Source organism: Vulpes lagopus, chromosome 10 (assembly GCF_018345385.1).
Source record: "Vulpes lagopus strain Blue_001 chromosome 10, ASM1834538v1, whole genome shotgun sequence".
NCBI classification, from domain to species: domain Eukaryota; kingdom Metazoa; phylum Chordata; class Mammalia; order Carnivora; family Canidae; genus Vulpes; species Vulpes lagopus.
In genome coordinates this window covers 2,971,360-2,994,908 of record NC_054833.1, presented here as the reverse complement: position 1 = coordinate 2,994,908, position 23,549 = coordinate 2,971,360, and the positions used below count along the sequence as shown (strand labels likewise).

Sequence of the window (23,549 nt, the reverse complement as noted above, 5' to 3'; positions counted from 1 at the left end):
TTGAGTGTGGTGACAAAAACTCTTGTGATGTGGGTTTCTGTTGTTCTCTGGCTATCCGGCCTCTGCCTCTTCTGTGAACAACGTTACTCTGCTGGGGGCTGTGCTGTGAAAAACACTAGCACTACCTGATGGCTCATCAAAGAACATTCTTCCCCCCCCCCCCAAAAAAAAAGAACATTCTTCCTTGTGGTATAGCACTGCAAGTTCAGTGTTCTATACAATTATGCGCCTAAGGAGTTCTTGCCTTCTCTAATGAGCTTTGCAAATGATCGGCCTTGGATGAAGTTTGATCCTGGGATGGATTTCTCCCTTTACTGATCCAACTTTGCAGCACCGCTCTTACTCTTTAATCTTCCAGTTTTTTCTTCTGCCCCGACTGACTGATGGGAAAGGAGACTGCGCTTTGGTATTTTCTTCTCTTGATGGGAAGGGTCAATTCCCAACAGGGCTTAAGTTCCAAATGGTTCTCTTTGGGGGCGGGAACACAAGGGCTGTATTCCTTGGGTGATATTATTGAAGAATAACCCATTTGGCTTCATCAACACTTGGTCAAAACGTATACAGTGATGACATGAGGAACGTATTCTTGATTATCAGGCATGTACCATTTTCAGAATTCCCTGCAAGTTCCATGGAGTTGCACGTGAGCAGCTGGTGGGGTCAAGGCAGCTGGGACTCATGGCCTCAATGGTCAGAAATGCTCCGCCTGCTCACTGTGTCCCAAATGTCTGGTTGAACTGCATACTTAATAATGTCTGTCTATCCAGAGGGCAATAGAATGTTCCTGGACTGGGAGGCCACTGATATTTCCATTTTTTTCCAGAGAAATACTGGCCTGAGGCCCCTGGAAACATTACTTCATTGCCTAGCATTATAAGAATTTGCCTGACCTAGTTTGCGGAGGCAAATTAACCCTAGTCCTATGGTTGTTTCGTGCAAAAGGGAGAAATGAAAGTTTTTATTGCTAACTACATCCCATTTGCTTAAGTCAATCACAACCACTGAAAGATCAGCTCAAAAATGTTGTTTTAATAGGAACAAGGTCTTCATGGATCCAGATTGGGTAGATCTGTGACTCAAAAAAGACAAAAATCCCCTCCTTCATTCCTTTAGCTGGGATTATTGGGTGGGGCCACCATTCTGTGACTATGAGACTACTATTCACACTTTCACCCGGACTACACCTTCAATCGTGTGATATTTGTGGTGACTCCAGAGCAGCACAATCCTCTCATCTTGGTTTTTCATGTAAACAAGAGAGTAAAGCTATCAATTTCTCAGCCTCCCATAGACTGAGGCTGAGGAGAAACCTAATAATCGAATCTTTACAAGATGACCTTTCAGAGTTAAGGGAGCCTGGCTTCTGTGAGTTGGAGGGAGTGTTCGTTAAAATGGAAATATCTCAGACGTGTTGCTGGTTCTTAGTCTAACTTGGCTCAAAGATGCACGATATGCGAAGAAGGGTGGCATGAGGGTGCCAGGTGATGATGTTCCAGACAAGAGGTAACGTGGTTCTGGCCAATAAAAAAAAGTTTGAATGCCACATTAGGCAAGTTAGGAAAAATCACTCTTCCTTCTTAAAATCTGAGATTACTTTCTTGGAAAATAAACATTTACTCCTAGACCTGGGGGTCTGATTCAACTGTTACCTGCACGCTTACCTGGAGGATTCGTCTCTGAGAGGGACCACCCTGAGAGTGCCCACGCTTGCCCCGATGGTGGGAGGGAGGCCTTGGAGCCAAGCCAGCAGGGTGCCCCAGCAGCAGCCAGGAGTCAGTAGGTCTTGGGCGGTGAAGGCCAGGGCTCACAGTGCCCCTGAGGAATTATTTGAGCAAAATATTCCAGGCTGGAGGAAATTTACTGCCTGGGAACAGGAAGGGTCCTGGGCTCAGTTTCTAGGGGTGGTGAGGGGTCCCCTATATGGGGGGATGAATGGTTCCCTGGGTGAGCTAGGAAAGCACGTTTTAATTTTCTTTTTTTCTGGGTGCATAGGTGGTTCAGTGGTTGAGCATCTGCCTTTGGCTCAGGTTATGATCTAGAGATCCTGGGATTTGAGTCCCACCTCGGGCTGCCCAAAAGGCACCTGCTTCTCCCTCTGCCGATGTCTCTGCCTCTCTCTATCTACATAAATACTCTTTATGTATTTAAGAGATAAAAATCTTAAAAATAAATAAGTAAATCTTTCTTTTTCTCCCACTGAAATATTTTTCAACTTTTTTTTCTTGATTTGAAAGCAGGGAAGACTGCACTTCATGGGACTCTCTTGTAAAGGATTAATGCCTTAGGTGCTTTGTTTTGTTTCTCAAAGAGGGGAAAGTTACGTCCAGCGCAGAACTGTTCAGCGGTACGCTCCTGCCCGGTGGGGTCCTGACTCACCCCAGCGCTGGGGTGAAGCGTGCACACCTGCAGCCTGCAAGTCGCTGGGAGAACCAGGGTCTCAGGCCCAGGAAGGGAAGCCGGCCTGGCCTCGGCGAGGGACCACTGCGGATCCAGATGAATGCCCTCTGCTCCCGGAGACGCCAGAGGAGGCGAGCGCGAGCGGCTGCTTGGGGTCGTGCAAGTCGCGGCGGCGCAGGGAGCAACACCCAGAGCTCACCCAGGGGTCCCGGGAGCGGAGCGGGCGCCCGGCCGTCACGCGGTCCTCTCCTGCCACCTGTCGACAGCATCTCTCGCTGCGGTTTCCAGATGCACCTGCGCTGTTCTGTCCGTGGACCACTGCAGGACGTGCGGGCTCCGGAACATCAGAACTCTTCAAGGCACGTTTTCTGCATTCAAATTAAAATAGATGTATTGAGTTCTCAGGGGAAAATACATGTTCTAACAATCTCGGTTACATATGTTATTGGGTAAATTAGCTTATTTTCATTCTGTATGCTAGAATGATGCAAGCATAACGGGACGCAGAGTTGTCTTCTTTCTTACATTAGGTTAATACATAAAAGCCCTGCATAATTTTAAGATTTTTTGTTGTTGCTGTTTTTTTTTTATAGAAAATATGATCACCCTGAAGGTACTGAAGGAATTTTTAGAAGAGAAATAGTATATGACTATGATTTGCACACAAGCGAGTGGGGAACATTTGCAGAATGAACAGGATGGAGAGCCATGGGAGTTCACGTATAAGCAAGTAGAGCTTGAGAAACTGCCCAAATGTTATACTGGCTTGGACTTTCACTGGAAGATTGAGAAGATGCTATCCAAAGCACAATTGTTCATATCCTTCCATTCAACAATCCATGAATTCAAAACCATGAGAAAAGTAATGTGGATGATATTCTTCATAAGATGGGTTAATGTCCAACAATAGAGGAGCTAAAGTTATGGCTCATTCAGAATATGGAATACTACAGAAGCCTAAGAATAATTTTTAATTATTTTAACATGTACTAAACGCATATCCAGGAAAATATAAACTAGTAGATAAAAATAGAGATACTGAATAAAACTGGAAAAGAATATTTAAAATATTAAAGCTGAGTTAGTCTGTTATGTTATGCATACTGATATTTCTGTTTTCCTAATTACATAACAGGCACAGAAGTGCATTCTTGTTGTAACACGTTTAAGCCATACAAAAGTGTATTATTAGGTAAGAAGTGGAGGATCCCATAATCTGCTTGCTTCTAGCTTGTCTGCTCCCTAGTAATAGATAACATAAGCTCTCCAGATCGTCTTCCTTCGAGTTAGACACACACACACACACACACACACACACACGATTATATATAATGTTATTTCAACATAAAAGTGATAACATTGTATTTCTTGCAACTCAATTCTTCTAAAAATATGCATTATAGATCTTTTTGGGTAGATAAATATAGATATATCTCATTGTATTTTTTAAAGATTTTATTTATTTCACAGAGAGAGAGAGAGAGAGCACAAGTAGGGGGTAGTGGGAGAGGGAGAGGAAGAAGCAGGCTCCCCACTAAGCAGGGAGCCTGATGCAGGGCTCAATCTCAGGACCCTGGAATCATGACCTGAGCCAAAGGCAGAAGCTTAACCAACTGAGCCACGCAGGCCCCCCTAACTCATTGTTTTTAACCACTACTTAATGTGATCTACTCTAATAAATTTAACTATTTCACAATCGACAGATATTTGGTTCTTCTAATTTTTAAAATGATAATAATTCTGCAAATGACCCCTTGTATATTTATCTTGGTACACTCTATTAATGAATTTAAGTTTTTAATATTTTTTATTAGCCATTTTTGTATTTCCTTAGAGAATTTCCTATTCATATCTTTTCTAAATTTTTGCCATTGTTTACATTTTTATTATTGATTTGATGGACCCTTAATGAATTTTTAGATGTTATTGAGATTTCACTGGATTTAGAGATTGGTACAACATAGAATGTTTCTGTCCAGAACATAATTTTTTTAAAAATCTAACTTATTTAAATTCAATTAAATAACATATAGTGTATTATTAGTTTCAGAGGTAGAGTTCAGTTATTCATCAGTTGCATAGAATACCCAGTGCTCATCACATCACGTGCTCTCCTTCATTCCCATCATCCAGTTACCACATCCCCCCACCCATCACCCCTCCAACAACCCTTAGTTTGTTTCCTAGAGTTGGGTCTCTTATGATGTGTCCCTCTCTGATTTTGTCTTATTTTTCCCTCCCTTCCCCTATGATCCTGTTTTGTTTCTTAAGTTCCACATGAGTGAAATCATGATAATTGTCTTTCTCTGATTATCTTATTTCATTTAGCATAATACCCTCTAGTTCTATCCATGCCATTGCAAATGGCAAGATTTCATTTTTTCATGGCTGAGTAACATTCCATTGTATATATATACACCACATCTTCTTTATCTATTCATCTATCAATGCACATCTGGGCTCTTTTTGTAGTTTGGCTATTGTGGACATTGCTGCTATAAACATTGGAGTGCAGGTGTCCCTTCGGATCACTATGGTTGTATCTTTTGGATAAATGCCTAGTAGTGCAAAAGGATAGCTCTATATTTAACTTTTTGAGAAATCTCCATACTATTTTCCAAGTGGCTGCACCAGCTTACATTCCCACCAACAGTGTAAGAGGGTTCCTCTTTCTCCATATCCTTGTCAACATGAGTTGATCGTTTTAGCCACAGAACTTATGTTTTCCCATTTACTCTAGTCTTCTTTTATATTCCTTGGTAAAATGTTCTTGTTTTTCTTTATTTAAATCTTATACACTTCTTTTTATAATATATATTATATAGAGGAAGATAGTTTTCTCTTTTTTTTTTTTTTTTAGGAAGATAGTTTTCAATAGTTATTTACATAACTAAAATAATTTTAATGGGAACAATTACTAGCTCCAGCTAAAAACAGCAGTTTTTTAAAGCTATAATGATCTGTCAAGTAATAACTTGAAAAAGTATAATTATTAGCCTACTCATTTGCTTGTATACAAGGAAAATCAATAGATTGATTTAATTTCCTCTAACAACCTCAAAACATAATTTAGACACACACACACACACACACAAAGAAAGAGGAAAAACCACAGCTTGGGAATAGTAAGTCTTATTTTCCTTTCTTTGGATAAGCGACTTATCACCTGGCAGTATGCACAGAGGCCGGGGGAGGGGAGGTAATCCAATCCTGGGGAGCGGGGTCATCAAAGAAAATAATTTCAATTACTTCACAATCCTTCCAAACTCCTTGAGCATTTGAACTGTGAAGTCTTCACAAAAGACATCTCTGTAGTGTCTCCCTGTGCCCTTCCTCTGGCACTTCCAGCTCCATTAGGGCAGGCCTCACCATTTCCCTCATTAGAATATTTCCTGTACCCAATAGATGTGGATAAAGTTGCTAATAATAAATTTTCTGGGGCACCTGGGTGGCTCAGTGGTTGAGCATCTGCCTTCGGCTCAGGTCATGATCCTGGGGTCCTGGGATTGAGTCCCACATCGGGCTCCCTGCAGGGAGTCTGCTTCTCCCTCTGCCTGTGTCTCCGCCTCTTTCTCTATGTCTCTCATGAATAAATAAATACAATCTTTAAAATAATAATAATAATTTTTTCTGATACAATTTTTTTATTCAAAAACATGAATGCTGGAGCATGATAAACTGATCTTACAGTTCTGAAGAGAAGATGTACAAGAATAGCCTTGATAATTTGGATGAAAGAGAGCAGTAAAAGAGAATTCACCCCACCTGCTTTCAAAACATGCTGCAAAGCTAAAATAATGTGAAAATGAGACAATGATGCAGAAACAGAGAAGTCAATCAAATAAGCTGAAAGAGTTGCCCTTTCTTAATGTGACCAATATGACCACTAGGCCAGTTTCTGTACCAGGAGGCCTTGACATACCATGGGGCTGCAAATGAGCTGCCCCACACTGAAAACAAGTTTTCCAAAACTCTCATTTTTACTTGAGCACTCAAAGTAAAGCACTCATTCAGAAGCTATTTCTTAATTTCTAAAAGATGGCAATTTTATGATTATTTTGCTGATTTTTATCTTCATTATGCTTCGGTCTGAGAACACACTATATATAATTTTGGCATCTGCAGAGACTTGCCTTATAGCTTAGCATATCATCATTCTGTGTAAAAGACTTGTGTATTCTTGAAAAGAATATTCTGTAGATGTTGGGGGCAATGTTCTCTATATGTTTATTAGGCATTTTACTTAACTGCATTGTTCAACACTTGCATATATTTACTGAGTTTGTGTGTGTGTGTCTGATTGGTTTATCACTTACTGAGAGAGGTGTTTTCAGATCTTTCACTATGATTTGAATTGGTTTGTTTAGTTATGTCATTCTTTGCTTTATATATTTTGAGGCTACGCTATTATATACATATCTAAGTTTTTATATCTTAGTTTTTATATCTTCCTGGTTAATTAACATTTTTATCATTATGGAGACTTCTGAGAGAAATAGCAGAGTTGGAGGATTCTAAGCTCATCTCATTTCACAGATACAACTAGACAATACCACATCAGTGTAAATGACCCAAAAAACAACCTGAACCCTGGCAGAACAGACTCTCCACTGGTGAATGTAGAGAGAAGCCACGTCAAAAAGGGTAGGAAGGGTGGAGACTCAGCAAGGAGCCAAATGACCCCTGAGTCTGATTGTGGGAGAGAGGGATACTGCAGGCACAGAGAGGATAGAGAAACAGGCTTGATGCCAGGCACCCAAAGCACAGAAGACTTACAGTAGGAAGACAAACCCCCATAACATTTGGCTTTGAAAACCAGAGAGGCCTAACTTCTTGAGTTCTTATAACCTGCAGGGATTAATACCTGGAACTTTAAAAATCAGTGAGCTCACTTGGGTGGCACAGTTGCTTAAGTGTCTGACTTTTGGTTTCAACTCAGGTTGTGATCCCAGGGTTGTGAGATTGAGCCCCATGTCCAGCTCCACACTCAGAGTGGAGTCTGCCTGGGATTCTCTCATTCTCCTTTTGTCATCCCAATAGTACTCCCCACCACCTCTCTCTTTAAAATAATCAAATCTTATTAAAAATTTTAAAAATTAAAATCAGTAGTCCTGGCTCTGGGAGAGCCAGAAGGGGTTACAAAACTGAGTGCCTGCTCTTAAAGAGACAGCACAAGAAACAGCTCCATGAAGATATGGCATAGAAGGAGCAGTTTGGAAAATGCCTGGGGTATATGGGAGGGAGATTTGTTTACTAAACTCAGAGTGGGTGCTAGAGGAGCAGGGATTGTTGGGAGACCTCTCAAGAACAAAAGAGCTGGCAGGTGACATTTCCCTCCCCTGACCTACAGCCTAGATACACATACACCTGTGGGAACCAATGCAGTGTGAACACCCTCCAACTCGGCTTGCTAAGAGTGTCCTCTCCTGGCTCCCACTCTTCTGGAGTCACACCCCATCCATCTCAGCCTCAGCAGGAGTTTTCCTGTTAACTGCAAATCTCCCATAGTGGACTAGCACAAGCCTTAATTGCACTGCACCCCTAGCCCCAAGTTATCCTACAAACCTGCCCTCAACAGGAGTCCATCCAAAGCAGAGTCACAGCATGGCAAGCACCAGGGGTCCAAGCACCCCTGATAGGGCCCACCACCACACCAAACTGACTCCAGCCCTAAGGAGAGGGGAAGATAACCACATCCACCAGTCCTACCGTGGCCCCAGCAGTGAGCTGGGGACAGATATCTAGTCTGACTGCTGGCCCTGCCCACCAATGAAAGTTTCTCAAGGGACAACATGGATAGCATGGATGTAGTTTGGTGTTACTGCAGTTCTGGCAGATGCCTGATCTGACTAAACTCCAACCCAAATCAGCCCCAGATTAGCCTGCTAACAACACAAGGACCAAACACTTCCCACAACAGACAAAGAAAGCCATTGTAATAAACTGGACTGAAGGTAAACACAGCTTAGCCACAACAGTAGGTTGCATGCAAAACACATAGGAGCCACCACTGAAGCACCAGGTTCTGGTGAACAGGGAACATGGCACCACAGGACACTACAGGACCTCTTCTTCATAAGGCCACACCTTCAGGAGTATGAAACATAGCTGACTTTCCTTTTTTTTTTTTTAAGATTTTATTTATTCATGAGAGACACAGAAAGAAGGCAGAGACATAGGCAGAGGAAGAAGCAGGCTCCTCACAGGGAGCCCGATGTGGGATTTGATCCCGGAATGCTGGGATCATGCCCTGAGCTGAAGGCAGATGCTCAACTGCTGAGCCACTGAGGCGTCCCATAACTGACTTTCCTAACACACAGAAACAGACACAGAGAGCTAGTCAAAATGAGGAGACAGAGGAATATGTCCCAAATGAAAGAGCAGGACAAAATCACAGCTAGAGAGTTAAATGACATGGAGAAGAACAAATAGGCCCAAAAGAGAATTTTAAGTAAAGGTCACAAAGACATTCACTGAACTTGAAAAAAGAGGGGAGGATCTCAGTGAGACCTGCAACAAAGAGACAGAAAACATGGAAAAGAACCAATCAGAGATGAAGCACTAAATAAGGGAAATAAAAAACTAGATGGAATAAATAGTAGACTAAAGGCAGCAGAATAGATATGTGACCTGGAGGCTGGAGCAATAGAAAACAATCAGTCTGAATAAGAGAGAGAGAGAGAGAGAGAGAGAGAGATAATAAATACAAATAGATTAAGGGAAGTCAACAACACCATCAGGCATGATGACATTCACATTATAGTGATCCTAGAAGAAGAAGAGAGAAAATGGAAGGCAGAAAATTTTTTGAAGGAATAATAGCTGAAAACTTCTGTAATCTGGGGAAGAAAACAGGAATCCAGATCTAGAAGGCACAGAGAACTCCCAACAAAGTCAACCCAAGGAAGTCCACGTGAAGACACATAATAATTAAAATGACAAAAAGTAGTGGTAAAGAGAGAATTTAAAATTCAGCAAAAGAAAGTAGATACATATAAGGGAAAACCAATAAGGCCATCAGCTGATTTTTCAGCAGAAACTTTGCAGGCCAGAGGGTGTGGAATGATACATTCAAACTGCTGAAAGGAAAAATCTGCAGCCAAGGATCCTCTAACCATTAATGCTGTCATTCAGAACACAAGGAGGGATAAAGAGTCCCAGAAAAACAAAAGTTAAAGGAATTCATCACCACCAAGTCAGCCTTACAAGAAATGCTAATGGGGAACTCTTTAAGTGGAAGGAAAGACCATACATAGGAATAAGAAAAGTAGGAAACACAAAAGCAATAAAATTAAGAACATCTTTAGAAATCAGTCAAAGGATTCACAAAATAAAAGGATATAAAGTATGACACCATATACCAAAAATGTGGAAGGGAGAGGAGTAAAAACTTAGTTTTTAGAATGGGTTCAAACTTAATGACCATCAACTGAATACGGACTGCTATATGCAGATGTTATATATAAACCTAATGGTAACCACAAATCAAAATCCAGTAATAGATATGCAAAAAATAAAGAGAAAATGGAATCCAAGTATATCACTAAAGAAAGCCAGCACTCATGAGAGAAGAAAGAGCAGAACTGCAAAAACAACCATAAAACAAGTAACAATATGGCAGTAAGTACATACCTATCAGGAATTACTTGGAATGTAAACAAACTAAATGTTGCAGTCAAAAGACACAGAATGATGGAATGGATAAAAAAGAAGACCCACCTGTGTGCTGCCTATAAGAGACTCATTTCAGACTTAGACACCTGCAGATGGAAAGTGAGAGGATAGAGGAGCATTCATCATGCACATTGAAGTGAAAAGAAAGCTGGGTAGCAATACTTCTAAGAGATAAAATAGACTTTAAAACAAAGACTGTAACAGAAGACAAGGGAACAATCCAACAAGAAGATATAACAATTGTAAATATTTATGTACCTAACATGGGAGCACCCAAATACATAAATCAGCTAATAACAACCAAACAGCAAGTAATCAATAGTAATGCAATAGTAGTAGGGGACTTTAAGAGCCCACTTACCTCAATGGATAGATAATCCAAACAAAAAATCAGCAAGGAAACAATGGCTCTGAATCACACATTAGACCAGATGGATCTAACAGATACATTCAGAGCATTCCATCCTACAACAGTGGAATACATATTCTTTTCAAGTACACATGGAACATTCCCCAGGACAGATCACATGTTATGCTACAAGACAAGACTCAACATACTCAAAAAGATTGAAGTTATAATACCATGCACCTTTTCAAACCACAATGCTATGAAACTAGAAATTAACCACACACACACACACACACACACACACACACACAAATCTGGAAATAACACAAACACATTCAGGTTAAATAACATGCTACTAAATAATGAATGGGTAAATTAAGAAATCAGAGGAAATTTAAAAATACATGGAAACAAATGAAAATGAAAACATAATAGTACAATCTTTGGGATGCAGCACAAGCAGTTCTAGAGGGAAGTTAATAGCAATACAGGCCTACCTCAAGATGCAAGAAAAATCTCAAACAACCTAACCTTACACCTGAGGAGCTGGAAAAAGAACAAACAAAACTCAAAACCAGTAGAAAGAAGGAAATAATAAATATTAGAGAGAAATAAATGATATAGAAACTAAAACAAAACCCCAAAATACAGAACAGATCAATGGAACCAGGATTCTTTGAAAAGATTGACAAAATTGATAATTCTCAAAGAGGAGTCAAAATAAGATAGAGTAGACAAAATCAGAAATGTAAGAGGGGAACCAACACTATAGAGAAAAAAGCTTATAAGAGAATATTATAAAAAATTATGTAACAAAATATCGGACCACCTAGAAGAAAAGGATAAGTTCCTAGAAACATATACCTCCCAAAATTGAATCAGGAAGAAATCGAAAATTTGAACAATGCAATTGAGACAGTAATCAAAAAACTCCCAACAAACAAAAGTCCAGTACCAGATGGCTTCACAGGTGAATTTCACTGAACATTTAAAGAAGAGTTAATGGGCAGCCCGGGTGGCTCAGTGGTTTAGCACTGCCTTCAGCCCAGGGTGTGATCCTAGAGACCTGGGATCAAGTCCCACATCAGGCTCCCTGCATGGAGCCTGCTTCTCCTTCTGCCTGTCTCTGCCTCTCTTTCTCTGTGTGTGTGTCTCTCATGAATAAATAAATAAAATAATAAATAAATAAATAAATAAATAAATAAATAAATAAGAGTTAATACCTATTTTCACACTATTCCAAAAAATAGAAAAGGAAAAAAAGCTTCTAAATTCAGCCCATGAGGCCAGAAGTACCCTGACACCAAAACCAGATAAAGAACTACAAAAAAAAGAGAACTACAGGTCAGTATTTCTGATGAACACATATGCAAAAGTCCTCAAAAAATATATGAGCAAACCAAATCCAACAATACATTAAAAAGATTATTCATCATAATCAAGTGGGATTTATTCCTAGGATGCAAGAGCTCAACACTGGCAAATAAGTCAGTGTAATACATCAAATCAATAAGAGAAAAGATAAAAACTATATGATCATTTCAGAAGATGCAGAAAAAGCATTTGACAAAGTACGATATGTATTCATGATAAAAGCGCTCAATAAAGTAGGTTTAAAGGGAACATACCCTCAACCTAATAAAGTCCATATATGAAAAATCCACAGCTAACATCACTCTCAATGGTGAAAACCTGAGAGCTTTTCCCCTACGGTCAGGAGCAAGACAAAGATGTCCACTCTCACCACTTTCATTCAACGTAGTACTGGAAGTTCTAGCCATGGCAATCAGACAACAAAAAGAAATAAAGACATCCAAATTGGCAAGGAAGAACATTCACTATTTGCAGATGCAGTGGATCTCAGAGCAAGGTGCAAAGGATAATTTCACAGTTTTTGGCTTAAGTCATGGAAATGAGGTCTGAGAGGGAAAAAAGGCAGGTAATGTGGAGTAGAATAAAAAAGAGGGAGGCAATGTGGACACAGATAGAAAAGAACCATCTAAGATCAGTAAGAAGCAAAGTGGGGACATGCACAATTGATGGACTGGAAGTCTTGATGATATCGAAGAATTTTTGGGGGGAGGGTAACAGAAGGACATCACTGAGAAAGCCAGCATGAAAATAAAGATAGGTGAGAAAACAAATCCACATTTTAAAATGGTCTTTAGGGATCCCTGGGTGGCGCAGCGGTTTGGCGCCTGCCTTTGTCCCAGGGTGCGATCCTGGAGACCCGGGATCGAGTCCCACGTCGGGCTCCCGGTGCATGGAGCCTGCTTCTCCCTCTGCCTGCGTCTCTGCCTCTCTCTCTATCTCTCTGTGACTATCATAAATAAATAAAAATTAAAAAAAAAATTTAAAAAAAAAAAAATAAAATGGTCTTTATTTGCTCATCATAAACATTTTAACATACATTTATATATATATATATTAATTTTCATTAGTAATTGAATAATAGCCAGCATGAAAATAAAGATAGGCGAGAAAACAAATCCACATTTTAAAATGGTCTTTATTTGCTCATCATAAACATTTTAACATACATTTATATATATTAATTTTCATTAGTAATTGAATAATTAGTAATTGAATAATAATTTACACATAGTGCAAATCACAAAATACAATTCCTGAATTACAAGGATTTCTGTGAAATGTGCCTAAGTATAATGAGTGAGGTAAACCAGAGTAATGGAACATCATTGGTATTAATCTTAATGAGAAACAGATCATCATTTTCATAACCAAGTGTGAATTTAGTTATTTAAGGAGATTAATTCCACCACTGGATTCTCATATCTTCTGAATTAAAGAGGTAGTATATATAATCAGAAAATCAATGTTGATGTTCAGTTCAGGTGTGTGTGTGTGTGTGTGTGTGTGTGTGTGTGTGTCTGTGTGTGTTATACTAGAAAACATCAACATATAAAATAGAACCCTTGTTAACTATCACATTTTCTAGGGATAAATTTGAATGGCTGTGCCCTAATCATGCAAATATCATCAAAAACTAAACAGTACTAGAAACAAATTAGTTGCCTATATTAGCCATTGAAACAATGTTTTTACATGTTCAAAAGAGGATTTCTCAATGTTTTCAAGGTATAGATTTTTATTGTTGATTTTTCTGATTTTGAAAGATTTTTGTCTATAAAACTTACTTTATTACTAGTTAGTATTCATATTTTTATTAATCAAAGATCTTTTCATTGGTTAGAATTTATAAGCTGCATGAAATGACTAATTCTGTGCCTGAATCAAAATCATTTCAGTCCCAATGAAATTTTACCTTGGAAGGGAGCTTCTGCAGCCTTGTTTTGACAAATGCATGATTCCAACAAAGCTTTCTAAAAAACGGAAAACAGCTTATGAGCTCTTTACCCAATTCTTTTAATGGACCCTATTATAGGAATCAATCTCTTACAGGAACAAAATGTCTATTAGTATACGCTCCTTTCACAATTCTATTTTAAGTTTTTCCTCCTTCCTGTTCTCTTCTCATGGTCATTCATTTATCTATTTCTCTTCTTTCTTCTCTTTTTCTAACCCAACTTTTGCTCTCTTATTCCTTTCTGGTTTCCTCGTTGTCCTCTAGAGAATTGTCTCTTCTTGTTCTATTTCTTCAATGCCTGGGTTCACATCTCCTTCTATTATGCTTTGTTTCCCACAGACAATCTGTTCCTGTAGGGTCATCGGTTCTTTTACAGAGAATCGGGTATAGAATAAGTAAAACATAAATTCATAAATCATAAATTCATAAATTAATTCATAAATCCAGCTATGTAGTGACCCACAAACATAAGATATGTGAACATCTCACAAATCCAAAGTGTAATTATCCATCATTGATGTCCGCAAGGTGTAAGTTTCTTTAGTATAAGCTTCCTGTGATCAAGATGTAGCGTCAGTAAATTCTTGAATTTTCTGGGTTTTTTTTTTTTTTTTTGCATCTCTGTGAACTAAAGATATTAAGTATTAATCTCACTTTAATACTTTTTCATTTTTATTGCATTTGGACAAATTTTTTTGAAGATTTATTTATTTGAGAGAGTACAAAAGAAGGTGGGGGGATGACAAAGGGGGGGCACAGAGAGAGTCTTAAGCAGGCTCCACACTGAGTGCAGAGCCCCATGCCAGAATCAATCTCACAACCCTGAGATCATGACCTGAGTCGTAATAAGAGTCAGACACTTAGCTGACTAAGCCACCGAGGTACCCCTGGGACAAATTTTTAATTTTATTCTTTAGTTCAAGTTACATAGTATTTGACACTTTGAGGTCAGTGGGAATCTGAAACTGGAATGTGACCTGGACTATGAGTCTTCTCCCATCTTGCTACAGATTCACCAAGTGACTGACTGAAGGTCACAGGACACTCCTGTTCATTGCATCAGGTCGAGACAGTCCATGTTCATTCTTCACTTATCATGTGCTCACTCACTCTTTCAGGATAAGTGCTTGATGTGTGACCTAACCCTGTGAGGTAGCTGTTATTATTAGATCCACTTTACAGATGAAAACCTGACACCCAGGGAGGTTCACTAATTTGCCCAAGGTCATACAGTAGGTGACCAAGCCAAGATTTTAATTGTAGGAGTTATTCCAAGTCTGAGGTGTTGACCATCGTACTTAATTGCTTCCCTGACACAACAACTTCACAAGGCACACACTGACCTCCTGACTTTGTTACCTTTATATCTGCTCAGTTCACTCACCAGCTTACACAGAAGCACCTCTGACCATCTGTTGGAACTTCTCCAGCTCCAAGCCCTTGAACTCTGTGCTTTCTCTACCTGTTTCCTCCTTACCTTCCATGCCTCCTAGCGTCTCTAATCACTGAATGTGCTTAGCATCTCCACTGAGCACCCCTGACTCTATTTTCCCAGCACCACACATGCCTCTTCTCTGCTTCCCTTCCTACTCTGTCACCCTAGGAGGACTTGCCAAGGCTCTAATCTACCTTGAATTTTTCTTCCTTTTAACTTTACCCACTCTTTCTGTCTGGAATATTCTTTCTACCATCCTTCCCCTCCATTTCTGCTTTATTAAGAACTTTACCCAAACTTTGAGCCACTCTTCAGATACCACCTCCCCTCCCCACCTAAATACTACCTTTTCCATAATGCTCTTCCTGGTCATTTCAGAGTCAGATGTGATCTCTCTCTCTCCTTCATGTTTGTAACACAAATATAGCCTACTTTATAATCCAGTTATATGTGAATTTCCTTAGCATCCCTTCTAGTTTATAATCGTACCTTAGAAGATCTCGCCCAATGCTTGTGCTAGACTGGAGAACTGAACAAAGGACTAGAGTATGGAGCAAAGAACTTTACAATGGAAAGAAATGTTCTACTTTGAACCTTAATTTTACTGGGTAGTTTAAGAGCCATGTTGTACTGACAGTAGGAGAGAGAAATTCACTGTTCCTTCCTTCCTTGTTGCCTAGCATGCATAAAATCGTGTGTGTTCTGGACTCTGTGCTGAGCACCAGGGATACCAGGCAAGAGCATTTACTTTTAAGAAATTCAGAGTCTACTGACCAGAAGAGAAAACAGATTATTACAATACCGTGTGAGGGGATAGCTATTTGTGGAATAAAGAAACATAGAAATAAATGCATGAGTCAAAGAATTCACTACCTTTGTAGTAAAATTACATGATTTTTCTAATAATACATATGATGAAACATAACTTCTAATGCAGTTAATAAAATCACATCTCAAGTGGTAGGAAGGAATGTCAAAACTAATTTGAGCCAGACAGCCTGATCTCCATCAGCCTGAAACAGATAGGTCTACTGCAAATGGGGAGGTGAGGTTTTCCATCACACTTTGTTTTTAGTTTTTCTCTTGTTGGTTCTTGTTGCCGCTTTGCATGTGTTCAGGATTTAGCTCTGAACACTCACTGACAATTTCTGTGTGGTTAATTGACAGGCTGTATGTTCATCTCAACCAACCAAAGATCCTATGAATTTAGACTGAACACACTCACTATTTATTTTATTTACTTATTTTAAAACTTGAATGTTCTTGCAATGTTAGCTCTCTTCACTCCCCTGGAACTCAGGTTTTCTGACAGGTATGGTGTCTCCTTAATTTAGATGCCAAAGAGAGTATGATGAGGCTTAGGACAAGGGTGTCTCTCAGACCTCCGGGATGCCTTACCTGGGGAACTCAGATCTGCTCTACCCACAGTGCATCAAGAAGGACCTCCAGTTGGGTGGCATTAGAGGGAGTTTTATTTGAAAATGGTTCCAAAACCTGTAAAAGAGATAAAGCAGAGAAATATGTTTCGGAAACTTCCATGACCATCATTTGGCCAAGATCTGTTTGATACCTGGTACTCATCCCCCCTAAGAGATGGTGCTTCCATACTTGTTTCAGCTCTTCATGTTGATTAACATTTTCAGTGTGTTGAATGCAATCCCTTTACACACGACAACTGCGGCTTATTTTTATTTTACCATGACAGGCCTTGCTTTCAGGCATTCTCATATGTGAAAATATAGATTTATAATCTGTACACAAAAGCATTAGAATCTGGTATTAGTAAGGGTACAGGTAAATAGGTCCTCTCCTATATGTATTAGGGGAGGTAAACTGTCTTCCTAGAGAGACTAGGCCTTTGGTGCATATGTACTGTGCTGGATCTAGCAGCTCCACTCCTTGGAACATATCCTGAGGAAATCACTATGAAAGTGTGCAAGATACACCTACATGTTAATTTGCTGGATCATTGTTTCAAATAGGGAAAAGTTAGAAATAGATTACAGATAAATCGAAGATTATCTGGTAAACACGCAAGTAGAAAAGTATCCATGATATGGCTATTTTTACAAAAAGTGCATGTGTTTCTGCTTGTAAATGGAAAGGAAAGATTAATTAGACACTGATATATAAACGGCTCTCTCTGGGTGCTGGGTCCGTTTGCTATTTTAATTTTTTTTGGAATTTTTTACGTGTTTTGAATTTTTAAATACCTTTTCTCAAATTTTCTGCAGTAAAACTATATTATTTTTATAACCAGAAAAATACTCAACAAACTCATAAATCCCATTTGAAGATAGACAAAAATATACTAGGCTCTGTTTCCTAAGATTTATTAGGGGTTCCTCTTATATTTACGACCTGCATTATCAAAACAATAATAGAAAGTCTTTAGCATCAATATTCTAAAAAGCTACCAAGAGGAAACTATTTTCTTAGGAAAAATAACCTCTTAAATCTCCTCAAAAGTTGCTTCATTCCCTTTTTTCCAGAAGAAGTCACGTATATGTTCTGTTGAAAATTAACAAAAGTTGAAACTTTTTACAGCCATTAAAACATTTGAGGTTTGCCTCAGCAATCAGACAACAAAAAGACATTAAAGGCATTCAAATTGGCAAAGAAGAAGTCAAACTCTCCCTCTTCGCCGATGACATGATACTCTACATAGAAAACCCAAAAGCCTCCACCCCAAGATTGCTAGAACTCATACAGCAATTTGGTAGCGTGGCAGGATACAAAATCAATGCCCAGAAATCAATGGCATTTCTATACACTAACAATGAGACTGAAGAAAGAGAAATTAAGGAGTCAATCCCATTTACAATTGCACCCAAAAGCATAAGATACCTAGGAATAAACCTAACCAAAGAGGTAAAAGATCTATACCCTAAAAACTATAGAACACTTCTGAAAGAAATTGAGCAAGACACAAAGAGATGGAAAAATATTCCATGCTCATGGATTGGCAGAATTAATATTGTAAAAATGTCAATGTTACCCAGGGCAATTTATACGTTTAATGCAATCCCTATCAAAATACCATGGACTTTCTTCAGAGAGTTAGAACAAATTATTTTAAGATTTGTGTGGAATCAGAAAAGACCCCGAATAGCCAGGAGAATTTTAAAAAAGAAAACCATAGCGGGGGGCATCACAATGCCAGATTTCAGGTTGTATTACAAAGCTGTGGTCATCAAGACAGTGTGGTACTGGCACAAAAACAGACACATAGATCAATGGAACAGAATAGAGAACCCAGAAGTGGACCCTGAAATGTACGGCCATCTAATATTCGATAAAGGAGGAAAGACTATCCATTGGAAGAAAGACAGTCTCTTCAATAAATGGTGCTGGGAAAATTGGACATCCACATGCAGAAGAATGAAACTGGACCACTCTCTTTCACCATACACAAAGATAAACTCAAAATGGATGAGAGATCTAAATGTGAGACAAGATTCCATCAAAATCCTAGAGGAGAACACAGGCAACACCCTTTTTGAACTTGGCCACAGTAACTTCTTGCAAGATACATCCACGAAGGCAAAAGAAACAAAAGCAAAAATGAACTATTGGGACTTCATCAAGATAAGAAGCTTTTGCACAGCAAAGGATACAGTCAACAAAACTAAAAGACAACCTACAGAATGGGAGAAGATATTTGCAAATGACATATCAGATAAAGGGCTAGTTTCCAAAATCTATAAAGAACTTATTAAACTCAACACCAAAGAAACAAACAATCCAATCATGAAATGGGCAAAAGACATGAAGAGAAATCTCACAGAGGAAGACATGGACATGGCCAACATGCACATGAGAAAATGCTCTGCATCACTTGCCATCAGGGAAATACAAATCAAAACCACAATGAGATACCACCTCACACCAGTGAGAATGGGGAAAATTAACAAGGCAGGAAACAACAAATGTTGGAGAGGATGCGGAGAAAAGGGAACCCTCTTACACTGTTGGTGGGAATGTGAACTGGTGCAGCCACTCTGGAAAACTGTGTGGAGGTTCCTCAAAGAGTTAAAAATAGACCTGCCCTACGACCCAGCAATTGCACTGTTGGGGATTTACCCCAAAGATTCAGATGCAATGAAACGTCGGGACACCTGCACCCCGATGTTTCTATCAGCAATGGCCACAATAGCCAAACTGTGGAAGGAGCCTCGGTGTCCATCGAAAGATGAATGGATAAAGAAGATGTGGTTTATGTATACAATGGAATATTACTCAGCAATTAGAAACGACAAATACCCACCATTTGCTTCAACGTGGATGGAACTGGAGGGTATTATGCTGAGTGAAATAAGTCAATCGGAGAAGGACAAACAGTGTATGTTCTCATTCATTTGGGGAATATGAATAATAGTGAAAGGGAATATAAAGGAAGGGAAAAGAAATGTTGGGAAATATCAGGAAGGGAGACAGAACATAAAGACTCCTAACTCTGGGAAACGAACTAGGGGTGGTGGAAGGGGAGGAGGGCGGGTGTTGGAGGGGAATGGGTGACGGGCACTGAGGTGGACACTTGACGGGATGAGCACTGGGTGTTTTTCTGTATGTTGGTAAATTAAACACCAATAAAAGTTAATTAAAAATAAAAAAAAAATAAAAAAAAATAAAACATTTGAGGTTTGAAGTGCTTGGCTCTCACTTGGTGGAGACTGCAACTCTTGATCTCCGGGGTTATGAGTTCAAGCCCCACCTTGGGTATAGAGATTACTTAAAAACCTTAAAAAAAAAATTTGAAGCTGATTTGTGTGTCTCAACAGAAGGGATACCAAAGATACACTGATGAGTAAAAAAAGGCAAGTTACAGACCATATATGGATTACAGACCATATACTAGGATTACATTTAAAAAAAACAGCAACAACAAACTTTTCCCTCCAACTACATGGGACACTTTATTGAGAACAACTATATTTAGAGAAATGTTGATACTCTCAGAAACAGGGCCAGGATGATATACACTGAGTTTATTGTTATCAAGAGTTTGCCCTGGAGAGTGGGTGGAGGGAGAGGCAGGAAATGATAGGGTTTTGTGGGAAGAGTGGGGTAGAGTTATTTACTTTTATTTTAACAAGCTTCAATGTTCTTTATACTTTCTAAAAGTAATTTTAAAACATTCAAAAGGAAATAAGTAAAAGGAAAGAAAAGAAATTTTAAAATATGCCTGTTTGTAAGCTCAAGGCAGAGCCAGATGGCAGGTTTTGCTTATTTACAATTAAATTCCTGCCTTTTTCAGAGGGTCAGTGGTAAGGATAGGAAACGATTCTCCCTCTTGGTGATCCTTTTGCAAATATAAAAATGGCAAATGGGCCTTTCTGACATTTCAGCTCAAATGTTCCAAATATAATCTTAAAGACGTAGAGTTCTGTAATGAGAGACTTAAGTTTTGAAGTGGAGATAGGCAGAAACTCAGTGGGCCATTCCCCTTAACCAACCAGTCCAACAAATTCAGACTGGGGTTGGGCACAGGCAAAAATGTGACATGGGAAAGGATTGTCTTGAATGACCATGGCTTTGTCACATAAATACCGCCTCTCATTCTTGTCTTGGCAAATGCACACCTTCCCTCTGGTAATGTCCCTTCATCTCCTATACCAAAAACTACTTCCAAAAGGGACTGAAACACATTTGTATGAATGTACAAATGATGACTCTTCAAAATATTACTTTCCTTATCAGAGGCACTTGAGTGGCTCAGTGGTTGAATATCTGCCTTCGGCTCAGGCTGTGATCCCTGGGTCCTGGGATCAAGTCCCATATCAGGCTCTTCACAGGGAGTCTGCTTCTCCCTCTGCCTATGTCTCTGCCTCTCTCTGTGTCTCCCATGAAAAAATAAATAAAATCTTGAAAAATAAATAAATAAAACATTACTTTCCTAATCAGACTTGCTTTTTACAGGTTAAGAGAAATGAAGCCCTAATGGTGGAATCTCACATTTCCATCAGAATTCCGGGGCATAGTCAGACCCTGACTGAGTGTATGTATCCATGTTCTCCTCTGCAATGGCCTAGCATGTGACAGACATTTTCAGACTTACAGATGATGGTATATGTCAGGATCCCGCTGCAGCCGGGTTTGGAATCCTATATACAAGTCATCCCAGAGTAGACCATTTTTCACCACATATCTGATGACATCAACCCGGCTCCGAATCTGAAACAGATACAGAACAACTAGCAGGAGTGACCCAGCCAGCACAGAGCATCAACCCCTCAAGTCCCCAGGAGAAGCAGCTGCCTATGACGACAGGCAATAGGGCCGTCATGGGGAAAAGTCAAATGGAGTAGATATGACAGGCTAGGGGGAGAGAAGGGACTGTGAGTGCACCAGGAATTGAGGAAAGTAGAACAGGAAAGGGATCAGGAGCTGGGATGCAAACATAGCAGCTGACAGCACAGAGTCACATCCCTGGGTTCAAATCCATGTTCTAGCTGTGTGAAATTGGCAACCATTCTGTGCCTTGGTTTTCTCATCTACACAACAGAAACAATGGAACATCCCTCAGAGGCTATTACGAGGATTATGTGAGTCAAGACTTACACTGAGTCCTGGCACCCAGCAAGCTCTCCGTAAATATGTGCGCTGTAGCGTTATTCTAGGTGTAGTGTTCTAGTCTCCAGCCTAGACATTCAGCGGCAAAGCAGAGCCTGCAGGTTTACAGTAATCTGTGTGTTTCAGGCCACCCACAGAGCAAGATTACCTTCACCAGGTGGTCAAGCCCTTAGCTTTAAAGAATTCCAACTCCTGACATGGAGGCTAGTGAATAGTTAAGGGAGCACAGGATTAGAAGACAAGCAGAGGTGGTTTTGAGTGTCAGCCCAGCGCTTAATAATCATGTGACCTTCACCTTGCTAAGCCTCTCTTACAGGACTCTTGTGAGGAAAAAAAAATGGTATCACTTATAACAGGGAGCACGAAGTAATACCAAGGGACAGGATCCTAAGAAAAGATGTGGCTTTGACGTTTCATTAGTACCAGCATTCAAGTTCACCAGGAGCCTGTTCAGCATAGGGCATCAGATTTTTTTCCCCTGGAAAATAGCACAAGAATGCCAGTTGAGGGAAACTGTAATAAATGACAGGCTATTTTTTTTAAGATTTTATTTATTTATTCATGAGAGACACAGAGAGAGGCAGAGACATAGGCAGAGGGAGAAGCAGGCTTCCTATGGGGAGCCCAAAGCAGGACTCGATCTCAGAACCCCAAGATCACATCCTGAGCCAAAGGCAGATGCTCACTCAGGTGCCCTAAATGCCAGGCTATTAAGTGTCAACTAAGGAATAGAAGATGGACATCTTGCATTAGTTTCTCTTGCCTGCACCATTCCTATAAAACTACATGCATTATGAACTGAAACACAGCTGAGAGGTTCTGTTGTTTTGCCAGCAGATTTAGAAACCTGACAGCACAGTTTAATCAGAAGGAGGTTGCCCCTCGTGAGTTGTGGGATCCAGTCTAGTTCCTCATAGGAGGGTAGATAGCCTTTCTGACCTTTCCATCTGGAGAAGAGCACATGGGAGACCGGGAGAGAGGAATGAGAAATATTTAGGGTAGAAACTGGGAAGGTCTGGGTGACTGGTTAGCTCTGGGGATGAGGGACAAAGAAGGGTGGAGGGTTGTTACTCCTCTGTGTCTCATGTGGCTCATGGTCAGTGTACAATATTGCCAATAATCCAGAAAAGGAGAAAGGACAGTTCTAGAAAAGGAAGAGGTGGGCAGCCCAGGTGACTCAGAGGTTTAGCACTGCCTTCAGCCCAGGGCCTGATCCTGGAGACCTGGGACTGAGTCCCATGTCAGGCTCCCTGCATGGAGCCTGCTTCTCCCTCTGCCTGTATCTCTGCCTCTCTCTCTTTCTCTCTCTGTGTCTCTCATGAATAAATAAATAAAATCTTAAAAAAAAAAGAAAAGAAAAGGAGAGGATATGTTGAATTTTGAACAAGTTGAAAAGGAGGTACCAAGGACTTAGGAATCTGGGTGATGATATATCTAGCAGGCAACTGACTATAAAGAATCTCAAGAAGGACCATGATGTAGGGCAGGACATATGGATTCTGGAGTCATTAGCAGAGAAGTGGTGTCAGCAGACAAGGTCACCTAGGAAGAGACTAGAGAGGAAGAGAGAGTTGAACATAGAGCCCTGGAGGGAAAGAAGAGCTTTTAGTGACGCCTGGAGAAAGAGAGACTCCAAAAGAATGCAGAAGGATTATCAGCAAATACCCATCATTTGCTTCAATGTGGATGGAACTGGAAGGTATTATGCTGAGTGAAGTAAGTCAATCGGAGAAGGACAATCATCATATGGTTTCACTCATACGGGGGATATAAGAAATAGTGAAAAAGATTAT

General features: G+C 39.9%; 1 protein-coding gene across 9 annotated transcripts in view; it reads right to left on the bottom strand.

Annotated features, from left to right (window-relative positions):
- Positions 1–2,331: 2,331 nt before the first annotated feature.
- LOC121499534 (cytidine monophosphate-N-acetylneuraminic acid hydroxylase) overlaps positions 2,332–23,549 on the bottom strand; it is a 167,447-nt gene continuing 146,229 nt past the window's right edge. For 7 of the 9 annotated variants that reach the window (XM_041770247.1, XM_041770254.1, XM_041770255.1 and 4 more), the window contains 3 exons: positions 21,242–21,357; positions 16,582–16,677; positions 12,912–14,376 (listed from right to left, as the gene is read on the bottom strand). In XM_041770247.1, coding sequence (XP_041626181.1) covers positions 16,602–16,677; positions 21,242–21,357 — 192 coding nt within the window. In that variant the 3' untranslated portion in view covers positions 12,912–14,376; positions 16,582–16,601. Of the gene's footprint in view, positions 2,766–12,911; positions 14,377–16,581; positions 16,678–21,241; positions 21,358–23,549 lie in introns of those variants that run through there. The other 2 variants (XM_041770249.1, XM_041770253.1) reach the window with 2 other exon arrangements.